This window comes from Chlamydotis macqueenii, chromosome Z (genome assembly GCF_036417535.1).
Source record: "Chlamydotis macqueenii isolate bChlMac1 chromosome Z, bChlMac1.mat, whole genome shotgun sequence".
Taxonomy (NCBI): Eukaryota; Metazoa; Chordata; class Aves; order Otidiformes; family Otididae; genus Chlamydotis; species Chlamydotis macqueenii.
In genome coordinates this window covers 46,295,894-46,309,841 of record NC_141593.1, presented here as the reverse complement: position 1 = coordinate 46,309,841, position 13,948 = coordinate 46,295,894, and the positions used below count along the sequence as shown (strand labels likewise).

General features: G+C 36.4%; 1 protein-coding gene across 1 annotated transcript in view; it reads left to right on the top strand.

The window, feature by feature from the left end:
- The first annotated feature begins 762 nt into the window (after positions 1-762).
- The window catches only part of SHC3 (SHC adaptor protein 3), a 57,361-nt gene continuing 44,175 nt past the window's right edge, over positions 763-13,948 (top strand). The window contains exon 1 of the mRNA XM_086770464.1: positions 763-1,409. Coding sequence (XP_086626590.1) covers positions 870-1,409 — 540 coding nt within the window. The 5' untranslated portion in view covers positions 763-869. The remainder of the gene's footprint in view (positions 1,410-13,948) is intronic.

The following is a 13,948-nucleotide window of genomic DNA, read 5'->3' as shown; positions in this document are numbered from 1 at the left end:
TTTTTTTTCTCTATCAAAAATTGAATGTAACAGTTTCTGTGAGAGACAGCATTGACACAAAGGCACTTGTAAAGTGCTTTTGTGGAAGAAAATGTGTATATTCTTCAGTTCTGTCACCTGTTTTTAAAATACTTGTGTGCTTAAAGGTATTCTGGAAACCTTTAAGGTGTCTGTGTTTTGCTTGGGGGCAGGGGGAAGGGGGAGTATATATGCATAAATATTTGATATTTATATAGATATTTGCTATCTAACTGTGACTTCTTTATAGATTCACAAATATGTGAGGTGGAAGAACATTTAAACAGAAGAATAAAGTGTGGCGTTTCGTAAAGGCTGTTAATTCAGTTTTAAAGGTAATTGCCTTTGGTACCAAAAGGGTGGGGGGTGGGGGGGGAAGGAATTAAATGTTGGAAGGAAATATCTGTTTTATAAGATAGGAAAAGGAAATTTGAGAATTGATTGGTGCTAGTGTGCTGTAAGTGGGTGGATGGGTTTTTTTTCTTCTTCTTCTTTTTTTTTTTTTTTTTTTTGCTACAGGAAGTGATTTGCAGTGTTCACTGAGCCTTTTGTTGAAAAGGGTCCTTCTCATTTGTGTGAGTCATGCTTTTGCTGTGAGCGAGTTGGCAGCTCTAAGCAGGACTGGGATCTCTGTCATAGGAAACTGTTACTTCACCCAACCTTAACGGGGAGCCATAAGAAATTTCTTAAAAATATTTTTTTTGTTGTTCTTCCTTATACTTTTTTCTTTTTTACCCGAAAATCTCGTTATCCTTCCGTGTTGTTATGAGTTGCCTGCTATGTTAACACAGGCATCTCCAGCGTTGGCACCAGATTTGCCAGAACATATGCAGGAAACCAGATAGAAGGGCATGCTTCAACGTACCAAGTATAACCGCTTCAGGAATGATTCGGTGACATCAGTTGATGATCTTATTCACAATTTGTCCATGAACAGCAAGGTCTCAGCAGTTGCCACGACTTCAACAGCACCTTCGTACCTTGTCTCACCAGAAGTTCTCCGCAAGAACCAAGAAGATGGACCCACCACCCTGTGTACCCTCATCCATAAAGTGTCCCACTTGAAACTCTCTCACACGGGCAGTCTTTTGGGTATCAAAAACCTCTCCTCTGCAGTAAAGGAGCTTGCTGTATCCAAGTTGCAGGGAAGCTCGAGTGCTTCTAGCTCAGCAGCAGGGGCTTCAGACAACACATGTAACCTTGTCTCTGCCACTTCGTGTTCTCAGCAGGGCGTGAGCAAGATGAGCATGGGGAAAAACCCACGGTCAGAGGAAATGCACCCGGGAGGTGAAGACCGGAATCAAAGTAGCAGCTTTGTCAATAAACCCTCTAGAGGATGGCTGCATTCGAGTGAGAAGATCCTGGGACCTGGTGTGACGTACATTGTGAAGGTTGGTCTGATTTCTTCCATTCTCTGTTTTTATCAATGAAAAATTCTCTGCTGGTTTTGACAACAGGCTAGACAGGCTGAAAGATCTCTATTTGTATATTCCTTTTTTTTTTTGTGCATAATGCATGGTATGTAAATACAGGAGGGCAGGGTTGGGAAGCTGTGTTCATTTGTTAAATTAGAGCAAACCTGCAAATAGATTCTTTGTCAGATAGTGTTCTACAGATGTGTAAAAATACTGTTCCTAAGCTAAAAGCTCTTTTTCTTACTTTTCTTTTGGGGTTTTCTTCGTTCTTCTGAATTTAGGTTTTCAGTGTTATGTAGCATACTGTGTATATCTTGGATACATAGGCTTTCAATATGTCTGGTGCAATATATAGGAGGAAAGAAAGACTGTTAATCTTGCATGATATTTCAGTTTGAAAATACCTCTAAGGACATGTGTGTTTTTAAATTGTGATTATATTTGAAATCTTAGAGCAGTAAGGCAGAGAGCACAATTCTTATTGTGTTCCACAAATAGAAATACAGAAAAATGCAGCTTGTTTTACATAATGGGAATTCAGCCACCTTAAATGTTACTGCTGTTTTCAGTTCATTGATACAGAATGTCAAGAGCAGAGAATTGCAAGTTTACAGGGTAATATTTCCATATGCTTTGAAAGGATTTTGAAATTATCTGTTCAATTAGAGCCTTTGAGAGAAGGGTATGTGAAATGTTTTTGTAGTCAGGTAAGATTTTGGTTACCTCTTCCAGCACTGTGTGCAGAAAGTGTAAAAATAACATTACTTTCCAGAATTCATTCTTCAGTCACCATGTTATTTTCAGTCACTAGTTATTTTTATTTGCTGAGTGGCTTTTGTATCTTAAGTGTTAAACTGTTTTGTAGTAGACTATTAATAAGATTACAGGTCTATTTTTAATGTCATCTTATTTTGGGTATAAAAGTCACAGTGTGACTTCGTTATCGGGATGCTTTAAAACTGAGTGACTGTTGGTCAACTCTCACCAGTTTTTCCTATCTCATTATAAAAAGCAGAGCACGTATTTAATAGCTGGAGCACTAGGTAGCAGTTTTAACTTCTTTCTGTTAGTTGTGATGGTAGATTTTGCAAGTGATGGTAGATTGAGTAACCTGCCCAATTCAGAGCACTGTTAAAATTGTACTGTCTTTTTTACTACTCTGAAATGTACTGGAACTACAAAAGAGTCAGTGCTACCTTTCAGAAGACAAACTGCTGCTCTGTTATGGTTCAAGAAGTGTCTCAACAAAAATAACCCACTGATGTAGTGGTGTTGAGACCCTGTTGTTCACTTGCACAGAAGTACTCTGGTTAACAGAAGGTCATTTACCATTTTCCCATTAGCTCAGGGAACTCAGGTGTTCTATTTTTTATTTTGCTTAGGATACTGTAAATAGGCAGATAATGACTGTGAGAATTCACTGCTGCTGTTTGTTTTACCTGAAGTGATCATTATGACGCAGAACAAACACAATATTAATTTTTGTAATTTTTTTCAGTGGTTGACCTTCTATATGCTAGAGGAAGCTGATATCCTTGAACTGAAAAGAGAACTAAAATTATATACAAGTGGATGTACATTTAAAATTAATAATTAACCCATATCTAACACTGATAGTGGAACAAATATTTTCATTAGTACAGTTGGTGTCAAATACATGGAAGTGTATTTATACACATTGTGTATGTTAGAATTTTCAAAACAGGTCATTAGCACCGTAGAACTTAGATTTTAGGTGTTTGTTAATGTCAGTAAAATGTATGGAATTGAGATTGTTGTTGCTGTTGAAGAAATAGGATGATACCTTTAACTTCATGCTCTCTGGCATATAGAGTCACAGAACAGTGCTCTAAATGTAAAATCAGAGGTTAAAAATAAATATCAAAATCGGTGGTTAATGAGTGAATGAAAATAAACCAGTCCTGGTTAGTTCATAATTTGCATGTTCATTAAGTATTTCAGAATTTTCCCCAGCAACTGCAGCATTCAGATAGATAAGAATAGAAGTGCAGTTCCCACATCATTAAACATTGTTAGTTGCCAGGGCTTTTATGCATTCAGACCATCAAATCAATACATAGATAGTGTACACTGAAGGGAAACATTCCTTGGATACCTCATGGCTCTACTGACTATCTGGGGCACTTCTACCGTGTTTAATTAGTACCATATGCCTTGCAGAAGATTCCATATGCCATTAGTTAAATGAGACAAAAATTAGATTTGTTGTTAACCAGCAAAGCTTTTATCATTTTGTGTGTAAATGTGCACTGAGTTACTATTTTCTCATTAATGCACATTCAAAACATTAAAATTATCTATGGGACGGGGTAAATTGTAACTACTGGGCAGTTCAATAACTCACATTGGAAGCTTCTGAAGTAAGAGACATGAAGTTCCTGTGTGCAATATGTGACAAATCTGTAACTTTACTGCTGTCTCCATGTTTTCAAATATTACCCATTTTTCAAATGGGCAGTGTAACTCTAATGCTTGAAAATGGGTGTAGGATTATGGTAAACAGAACTGTATTGTGATCTTCATGGTCTGCTGCGATGGAATTATTTTAAACAATAAAAATACTGGCACTTTCTGTATTTTTTTTCTTCCTATGCATTTCGCTTTGCATTTTTCTATATTATTTTAATAGGAAAACTTTCACAAAACCAGAATATTCTTGCAACAAATTAGAGAATGACTATAGCCATTTAGGGGATTTAAAGTGGTGAGGTACTGGGTATTTTACTTAACACTATTGCTGAACAGTTTAACAAATTATTGATTAATAAAAAAAAAAGAAATAGTTTGCTGTGATGGAAGTCATTGAAGAGCTCAGTGTTTTCCCCATAGAGAGACTAATTGCCATAGGGAGTGATTATAAGTGTTCATGTTGTCAGAAAAACAAATACATATAATAAAAAAGTGTAAAACTGTTTAATGTAACAGTAGTTAAATGTTTCAGTGAAACCTATTTCTTTCCAATGATAAATGTCTACTGATGAGTTTAATTGGCTAATGGCCTAGACATTTTGGGTTTTGTTGCATTTAATTAAGAGCACAATCCACAGTCGTGAGGCAAATGTATGTTTGTCTTTAGGTAACTCATTTTTGGGTTTTGTAACAAGTGTTGATGAGCTTAAAATGCTATTTCTCAGCTGTTGAAAACTAAATAAACCCAAAATATTATTGCATAATTTTATACAGTACATGTTCTTTTTATACAGTACATGTTCCTTTATACAGTACATCTGAAAGAGCTGACAAACTGTAAAACCAAGACAGTGGTACAGAACAGACCTGGGTAAGCCTGGTGTTAAAAAACAGATACAAAGGTAGTATCTGAGAGACAGGAAGGAAAAAGGACTTCATCTAAAGCAAGCACCTCAAGTCAGGCAAATAATAGAGTTAAAAGTGTATTAAATTAGTAATATTATAGCAAAGTATCTAAAAAGTATAATCCTAACTACAATTATTTCTTAAACATTTTAAGACTTTCATGTCTTCAGAGAGGATAGTAGCAATTCACGTCTGATGAGGAAAACAGGCATCTTTTGTGAAGCTGTTTGAACACATCAGCAAGTAAAGGCTTCTGTTCTGCAAATGTTTCTGCATGGCACTCTTTACAGGAATATTCTCTTTGAAATAACTGAGGCTACTCCTATATGCTAAAAGTGAAGTATGTGCTTAAGGGTGAACTGAATTGCTGTGTTGCATGCTCATTGCATCCTTTTATTCTGTACCATAGTATTCCCTTCAGCTTTATGCAGGGCAGCTGTGATTTTAGCAGATCTCTACAAATAGACACAGAATTTACAAAATTACTTTTCTCATTAGTGGCTAACGCAGACTGCAAAGCATAGCCTTAAATGGAGCTAATATGGTGGAAACTACAACATATGTGGCCTTACACTGGAAGACTTCAGAGCTCTATGGAAGAATGTTTTTCTTTTTTTCTCTCTGTTCTAACCAGAATTGATTTTCTGCTGCTTTAAAGTAGGAGCGAGATACCAATGCTTCATGGCTTTGTGGTGGTACTCTTTGCCCACCTTTTTTGAAGATATCCAGCGTAGCCTGTAAGAGAAAAAAAAGAGGGCTTCTTGATTCCTTCCTATTATTTTAAATAGACATAAAGTCAAATTTACAATTTACTTGTTTAAAAAAAAACAAAATTAACATCACAGCAAGACTGTTTAGTTTCTCTTTTTGGTTCATGCTAAGTTTATTTTCCTTCGCTACAGAAAAATTTGTGCAAGGTTTTTTTGTTTGTTTGCTTGGTTTTTTAAAATCAAATTTAAATTCTGCTTCTGTCACTCAAGTTGCAGTAGTGTTAGTGGGTAATCGCTGATAGTTTGATGTGGCTTGAGTAAAGACATACTCAGTTGTATTTCATGCATGTGATTCTAATAGTGAGAAACACAGTTCCAAAGCATCCTGTTTGTAATGAAGTTTTCATGTTTAAGGAGTGAGTTGTGTGTTTCAGCCATATGGTGATAACAGGACTGAATTCTGATCCTTTAGTTCAGAGACTGGTATCCCCAGCCCAGGTACCCAAACACTGTTAGCCAGAGCTCAGAGGCTTGTGAAGCTGGCTTATCACCATGGATTTTAAAGCTGCATACATGCAGGTTAGAGGAGAGAGAAGTGACAAGACAGCATTGGTTTTACCGATTATCTCTCCTAGTATGCCATATTCCTTTGCAATCAGTTAGTATTCTTTGCATTTTCTTTCGCTGTTATTTGGGCTATGAAAGAATGGCATTGATGCCTATTGCTCTATAGAAAACCTCTTTTTTGAACTCCATGGATCTGCAACACTGTCGGACTGCGGTACAGCCCACTGATATGAAAAGAGCATTTTTCACAGAAATTAAATCAGATCCTACAAGGAAAAAATCATACAGTAGAGTCTTTAATTATAATATTATTCTAATTGCATTAATCAAGTACTATTACTGTACATTTGCACACCTTTCATAGAAAGCAAAGCACATAATGATTTAGGTACTGTAGGATTAAACTCTCAACACGAATGTCTGGTCTGCAGTACATCTGGAGTGTTTGCAAATTGTCTTGGAAGCTTTGGCATAATTTCCACACCTAGGGTTATTTCCTCAGTGACACAATTTGGGCACTGTTAGTGTTGATTTGAATAGGTAAAGTCAGAACTATATTTGTTTAATGCAAAAAATATGCAGTCCTGATAGTTATTTACAGTTTTAAAATGCACAAATTAATTTATCTAGTTGATTTAAGAGGTAAAACTGCATTCAGCCAGAATTCTTTTTCTGTTTTTCCTTGGACATTGGGTTGTTGGTTTATCATAGAATCATAGGACAGTTTGGGTTGGAAGGGACCTTAAAGATCACCTAGTTCCAACCCCCCTACCGTGGGCAGGGACACCTTCCACTAGACCACCTCAGTCAAAGCCCCATACAACCTGGCCTTGAACACTTCCAGGGATGTTTCTTTACTTATCTTCAAATAATGGTTACAGTAAGAATGCCATGTGCCTAGTGTAAATATCTGGTGCTACAAACATAAAGAAAGCATATAGATGAACCAGGATCTTCATGGAAAACCCACGCCTTTCTTCGCTGCTGGAGGCAAGGGGCTTCTTTGTCCCAGAGACAGGGCACTCCTTGTCCCCTAGCCACATAACCCATTGAGGAACCTCATCTCCATTTACACAATGGCTATACTTGTCCTGCAGCCGAGCTTCATTTTATAGTAGAAAGTTGAAGTGATTGTACAAAGTATCAACATTGAATTTTATTGTTGTTTGCAATGGGAAAAATGCAGATCTTCCTTGGGATAGTGCCAGAGACAACCAGCCTTCCCAGCTACTGACACTCTTTTGGGGTGATTTACTCCCCTAAGCAGTGAAACAAATTCCATAGTCATAGAGGAAGAGGAGTTCAGTATTGCTTCTCTGCAGTTCTACATAGTTGTGCAGTATTCATATTTCATTTGATTCTGTATATTTATGATAAAATGGAATGCAGCTGTACCTTTGGCTGCTCCAGTTAGGTCTGAAGCAGAGCCTGTCCATTTGAGTTGTGATGGGAATTGTGGTGGGAATTGTGATGGGAATAATGATGGAACTTGGTGCAACCACATTTCCAGTCATCACTTGTTTTCAGAGGGGGATTGGGTGCAATTTAATGAAGGTAATCTGGAATGTTTATTTAATAAGTGATAGATATTCCCCTAGAGTTTTAAAATAAGTTTTTTGTAGGGCCAGGAAAGATTTCAGTCTCAAGAGGTTGACTCAGACAATCCAAGTCACAGCTAAAAGTTTGAAGACTGAAAAAAGCTCTTTGAAATTAGACAGGAATGGCAAATGAAAAGATAAAAGATAAAAATAAACAGGGTACAGGGAGACACACACACAAAAAAAATAACATGAGGTAAACAGAAGCAGCTGTCTAGGCCTTTATTCCACAGCACCATCACATTATATTTTCTGATACAGAAATTTTTGTCTTTTTTTTATAATCTTAGAACAAATCCTGAAATTAGAGACATAAATTGACCAAATACCTTAAATAATGATAAGACTGAAAGAGAGATATTTTATCTTAAGATATTATCTTAACTTGCTCAGCACCATTTCCATCCTTCTCGTTATGTTATTGTACTAACATAACTTTGTTCCCATTTTTGGCCCTTGTTAGCATAGGAATTATACAAGGGAGTGCATGTCTCATTGGACATCAGCATCCTGACTGATATTTGACACTGCATGCCTCTGATGAAGTAATTATCAGAAAGAATTGTGTCTTTTCTTATAGACAAGCTGCTTTAATTAACCACAGGACATTTTAAAAGTACCCTTAACTGCCCAAGAAATTAGAATGTTTCAGAAACACCACTTTTGCCACCAAATGTAAGGGCCATATATTGTTGCCACATGTTGAGTGCCGATGTTACGGTGTTGTTCATTTTTACTTACTTTTTTCTAAAGTCTGAGCAGGAATGATGGAAAAAAGGCCAAGTGGATAAACTGTGCAGAGTCTCCTTCTGAGATGAAATAATTAAATGTGAAACTGCACTGCAAACACCACAATGAACTGTTAAAAACTTATCAGCCAAGTGTTTTGAATCTACCCAAAGCCTTTTCTTGGGTCAGACACAGAAACTATAAAGGCAGTCCCTGGTATGGCTCAGTTCCTAGATGACTGTTGTTCTTAACAACACTCAGGCATGATAAAAATCTTCAGAATTAATGAGCTTTACAAGGGCCTGGTATGAAATCAAGCTGTGCTGGCAGATGCATTGAACGGGTTTCTTTTACAGCACTTCAGCAGCCTTAAGAAGGCAGTGAAGTCTGGCTCTCTCTACTGTAGGATTAATAATAATAATGATTATAATAATAATAATACCACCTAGCAATTATGGAACACTTGTTAATAGATCCTCGCACTCTACAAAGTGATGTTTGTTTACAAGCTTTAATGCAAAATACTATTTCATGCAAGGTATCAAGCTTTTGATTTTACTGAGGAGCAAATAAAGTTGTAGAGAATTTAAGTAATTTACTTGAGGGTGTCCAGGAAATTATTGACAGAGGTGAGGCTTACACAACTAAATGTAGTGCTCTTCCACCAGACCCAACTGCTCTGTGAAGTTGCTAGAGTGAAGGTCTGCTGCTGTAAGAGGTCTCTAGCTGGGTAGGCAGAATAGGCAAAGCAGAAAATACCTTTTCAGTTTGCAAACTGAACACATTTGACAGAAACTAGAGTAGAAATTTTGGAGGAACATTAAGAAAGCTTTGCCCAGGCCAGCAGAGGCTACCTTTGAATCATGGTCTTCTGGGATGCACTTGTAACAGTTGCCAAAGAAGGTCACCCAGCACACAGTGCATGCCTCAGCAGACAGGGAGAACAGGTTCTCTATTAAACACATACCTAAAAATGTTGTGTAAAAAACAACAAATTATTTATCAGCTCCAAGTTCCCATGGTGTATGGATGTTTTGGAGGATCAGAGTTGTGGGGCATACCTTGGATACAGTGAGATACCAGACAGGTTTCGTGTTAGAGACTTAGTCTGGTATATGTTGTGAGCTTGAAGTGAGCAATATTTATGAATGTATTTTTCAGACCAGTGTTATGAATTGCAATTCAGGTTGCTCAGTGACAGGCAGAGAGAGTAGTAAGTTATGTGAGAGACATCTGAAGAAGTAGCATTGACGTGCAGCCTGTAGAAGTAAGTGCAGTAGACTTTTCAGGTTGAAACCACATTGAGACTACTTAAAATACTGTTATTTATGTAGTGTAGATTACCCCTGAGGTTGAGACTGTTCTGTAACCATTCATTTGTTACAGCAATAGTTGCATTGGACAAATAGCCTGCACACGAAGCAGGCCTTGCTCCGGAAGAGAAAACTTAAAATGCTGATTCTTGAAGATGTATCTTTCCATTACTGTGAACCTTTTACAAATTGATTTTATAGTAATAAAATAAGCAGAGAGCACTAAGTAAATAGAAACATAATATGAATCCTTTCTTGCAATATATTTATTTCTGCCTGGGAGCTTGAAGAGCAGTCTGCTCGCTGTGGGGTGGCACAAGCTGGGAGCTGCAGGTGCCCATCCTCACCTGTCACGGACATCAGGGCTTTTGGGCAGAGGTGGTGGGGAGGGTTCCCAGGTGAGGCTAGTTGTGGCCATTAGGGCCTGATGGTGCCTCCAGCACCTCAGAGCTGTTCTGCTAGGATTCTTTGTGGCCTCTATGCTGCAAGAAGACCTTTTAGAGATTTTTTTTCATGCTTTAAATCAAACTCTGGACGTCTCTTGCCTTATTCCTCTGTTCTGCACGTTGGAGGTTACCTTTGGGCACTCTCACTGTGAACATAACTCACTATAGCTTAAGCATAAGAAAGTTAAAGATTGATAAGGATTCAGGAAAAGGATGATGAAGACCAGAGGTACATGCAGCATTGGTATAAAAAAGGACTCACATCCCTCTATGTTTTGGATTTCCAGTTTTAACAGTGGTAGGTCCTTCCTATATTACACCTCCAAATGTACAATTTTGAAAGCATAGGCGTATAGAATTTCAGATACTTAGCATAGGTTTATACTCGGCAGAGTAGAAAAGCAACTGTTAGATCCTCCATCTTCTGCGTCTGTGCTTTAATAATCTCATCAAACAATTATTCTTAATGACTGAGGTAGTATAAATTCTTTAATAACTAGATATATTTACAGTGTCCATATTTACATTTTTCAAATGTCTAATTATGATTTTCAGCTATTGAAGCACAAAATTTTGGCTGCAGAAGCTTTTGCATGTTTGTGTTAAAGGAGTTCTGATGCAGAACATAAGCTGCTCGAACTTACCTGTGTGGTGCTTTAAAATGAAACATATCTTAGTGGATAATCAAGGTAGCAAGCAAAACAGTCTGGTAAGTGTTCACTGAATTAACGTATGCAACTGTGAAAATGAAATGATTCATCTGTGATACTCAGTGCATACTCACAGTGGTTTGCACTGATTAATATCATACTGCAGTAGTTGCATTCAACCTGTATTATATACTTTTAAAATTAAACCTGAAAAGTATGGAACTAAAGTTTTTCCAAATGTAGCCTTTTTAAAAGAAGACTTCTGGCACATACCAAAAATTCAGGCATAATGCAGAATGTATTTACATTTAAAAATAATAGACTAAATCATTGTCCAATGTGTGCGCTTCTGGTTGTAGCATTTCTGAGTTTTTGCATACATCTGTAAAATGATAATGTAAGAAATATTGTACATGCAAAACTACTGCTATGGGATTTTGGTGGAATTTTGTGAAAGCCCAGTCCATTTAGCATCTCTACTGCATCGATATTTTTGAGCATGATGTTGGCAATCTTATTTCATCCACATACGAGTAAGAAATAAGAAAAAGGTATTTTCTTAGAAGATGTGTTGTTTACAACCCCATTTGAGATGGAGATTACAAAATTGTCAGAAGCAAAATTTGCTTCCCAGTGGTATCTTTCCCTTACTAGCAAGAAATGAGACCTTAGAGTTGACTTAAGAAATTGCTTTTCAAAGTAAGATAATATATTCTTCTTCCCCTAGCTGAATCCTTGGCCTTTTTTTTTTTTAAAAAAAAAGATATTCTGAATCATTACTGTATGATTTGATTGTGAAATGCTGCTAGAATGCTTTGATAGGGGACGATGTAAAACCACAGTTAATACCTAGTGAGAGTTGTAGATGTATCCCAAATAGAATGGATTCTTCTTTTCTTACAGAGGTTTATCGGACAGATTTTTTTAATTGCTTTCTTACCGGTAAGATGCCCCATACTCTCATGTTGTGTGGAGATTTCTACAGCTGCTCCTGTCTGCAACTCTGATACAGGAAAATTAGAAAAAATCCTGTTTATTCTAGTAAAATCAAGTGAAAATACATTCTGTCAGCAGAGGGAAACTGTACTTTGAAATGGTGAAAATATTACACATTGTTGCACAGCTTTTCTTCAGGTATCTCCTTTCTCCAGCAACTGATAATATTTAATCGGGTAAAATCTTCATCATACTTCAAAGATGTGTTAACAGATATGGAATGTACTGGTTAGTATTTTTCTACCTTCTGTCCTGATACCAGTGGCACATAAGTATATTTTCATTTGCAAATTGTGTTGTCTCTCTGTGCCTCATTGTCAACACGATTTGGAGGTATTCAACAGGTGTTCACATCTTCTCCAAGGCCTCTTTGCTTATATGAATTTGCTTATATGCTGCTGAAGAAGGAATTTATAGGTTTTCTCATCTCTGTGGGAGAAAAAGAAATAACGTATTTCCAGCTTTTTCACACTGTTGGCAAATCTTGATATCTTTTTATATATAGTCTTATTTTTCAGTTTATTAATAGAAGCATACAGCTGCACACTGAAACTTTAAAATAGTTATAAATATTCATATACTGCACTTCAGAAATAATTAAAAATCAGCCTTTTTTTAGACTTAAGGATTCTTGATAAGCATTCTTAATAACAGTGGCACTGTATATTTGTGCATACTTGAAATCAATATCTAGGATTTCAAGGTCTGTGTGTACGTAGAAGAATACATACATGCATATCTATAAAATATATAAATAAAAGTAGGTATATATAAATAAAAATTGTGAAAAGCTAATTGATTCTTTTTTATCACTTAAGCAACTCAGTGCAAGAAAGACATGAAATAGAACAACATATTTGCCTTCCTTGTTTAGAAGCTGATTTTTCTACTGGCAATGGGTTAGACTTGGGATGAATTTATTTAGATGAAAAAGTTTCACAGCCTTTCAGTATTAATTAGTCAATGCTAGGCACTTTGTTTTGTAGTTGATCCCAGAATCCCTCTGGAAGTCAGTCTTGCTTTACTTATGACTGAAAGTCTTTATGAAAATCTCCAGGAAATTCACTGTAAAAGGATTTACATTATTAAAGCTAGACGTCTAGCAAATATGCAATGACTCAGTATCATGCAGTGAAAATTTTAAAATGTGACCTTTCTTTTTATTGTTTTGTACTCTGGATGCTAAACAAACACTGTTCCTGTTTGGTCCAGTGAATCAAAATATATCAAGGCACAGATATACAGAGAAAGTCTTGTTTCACTGCAGTCTCTTATGAAAATATTTTTTAACTCTATTATGATAATTAAATCAAGAGCTTATGAAGGTTACCTCTTTTACCAAAATAGTTCAATAGCGTAATTTTAGCAGCATTCCTGTTATTGAAAATCCAAGCATTCAGTTCAAGGAACAAAATACAGAAGCAAAACACTGTAAACATCATAAATTGTCAAAACAACATTGAATTATACTAAAAATAATGTATTAATTAATGAATCAAAGTATATAAATCATGTAAGTAGTTTCTGGGAGGTACTGATCTCGTGCACGAAATACCTGTGTTTGCCTCCTAAATCTCTTTGTTATTACAGTTGTGCACACCTGAGGCTTGTGTTCTAATAGGATAAGGCAGTTCGTTGAAAGAGTAGGCTAACATTCACCAGTTAAGAACTGTTAAAGTCCGCATATGTAGGAACATTTAAAATATTTTTAAGCTACAGAAGCTGCTTATTTTACAAGAGGAAATAGGAAAGACCCAGGTGTTGGCCGGAATCGGAGGTATTCTTCAGAGAACTGTGTTCTCCTCTCATCCATTATTGAAGAAGGAACCACCTATTTCCAAGGGAAATGCAAACCTATTGACAGTCATATCCATCATCATTTGTGCTAGTTCAGAAGCTCTGTGGGTTTACTTGTCTTGTGGAGCAATTTGTGATGATAAATTTACAGCCGAAGGGTCAAGGCTTATTTGTAGTTGAACCCTGAAGACTTGTTTTTAGATTTTCTGTTCCATTTCCATTCAATCAATCCTTACTTAGAGTTTTCTGTCTGGATTAGAACATGCATTCTTTAATGAGAAAAAAAACCCCTTTGGGGTAATATTGATTCACTGTAAAGCTCTATACATGATTACTTACTGGTATAAAAATTACCAACTGCAGAAGTAGGAAA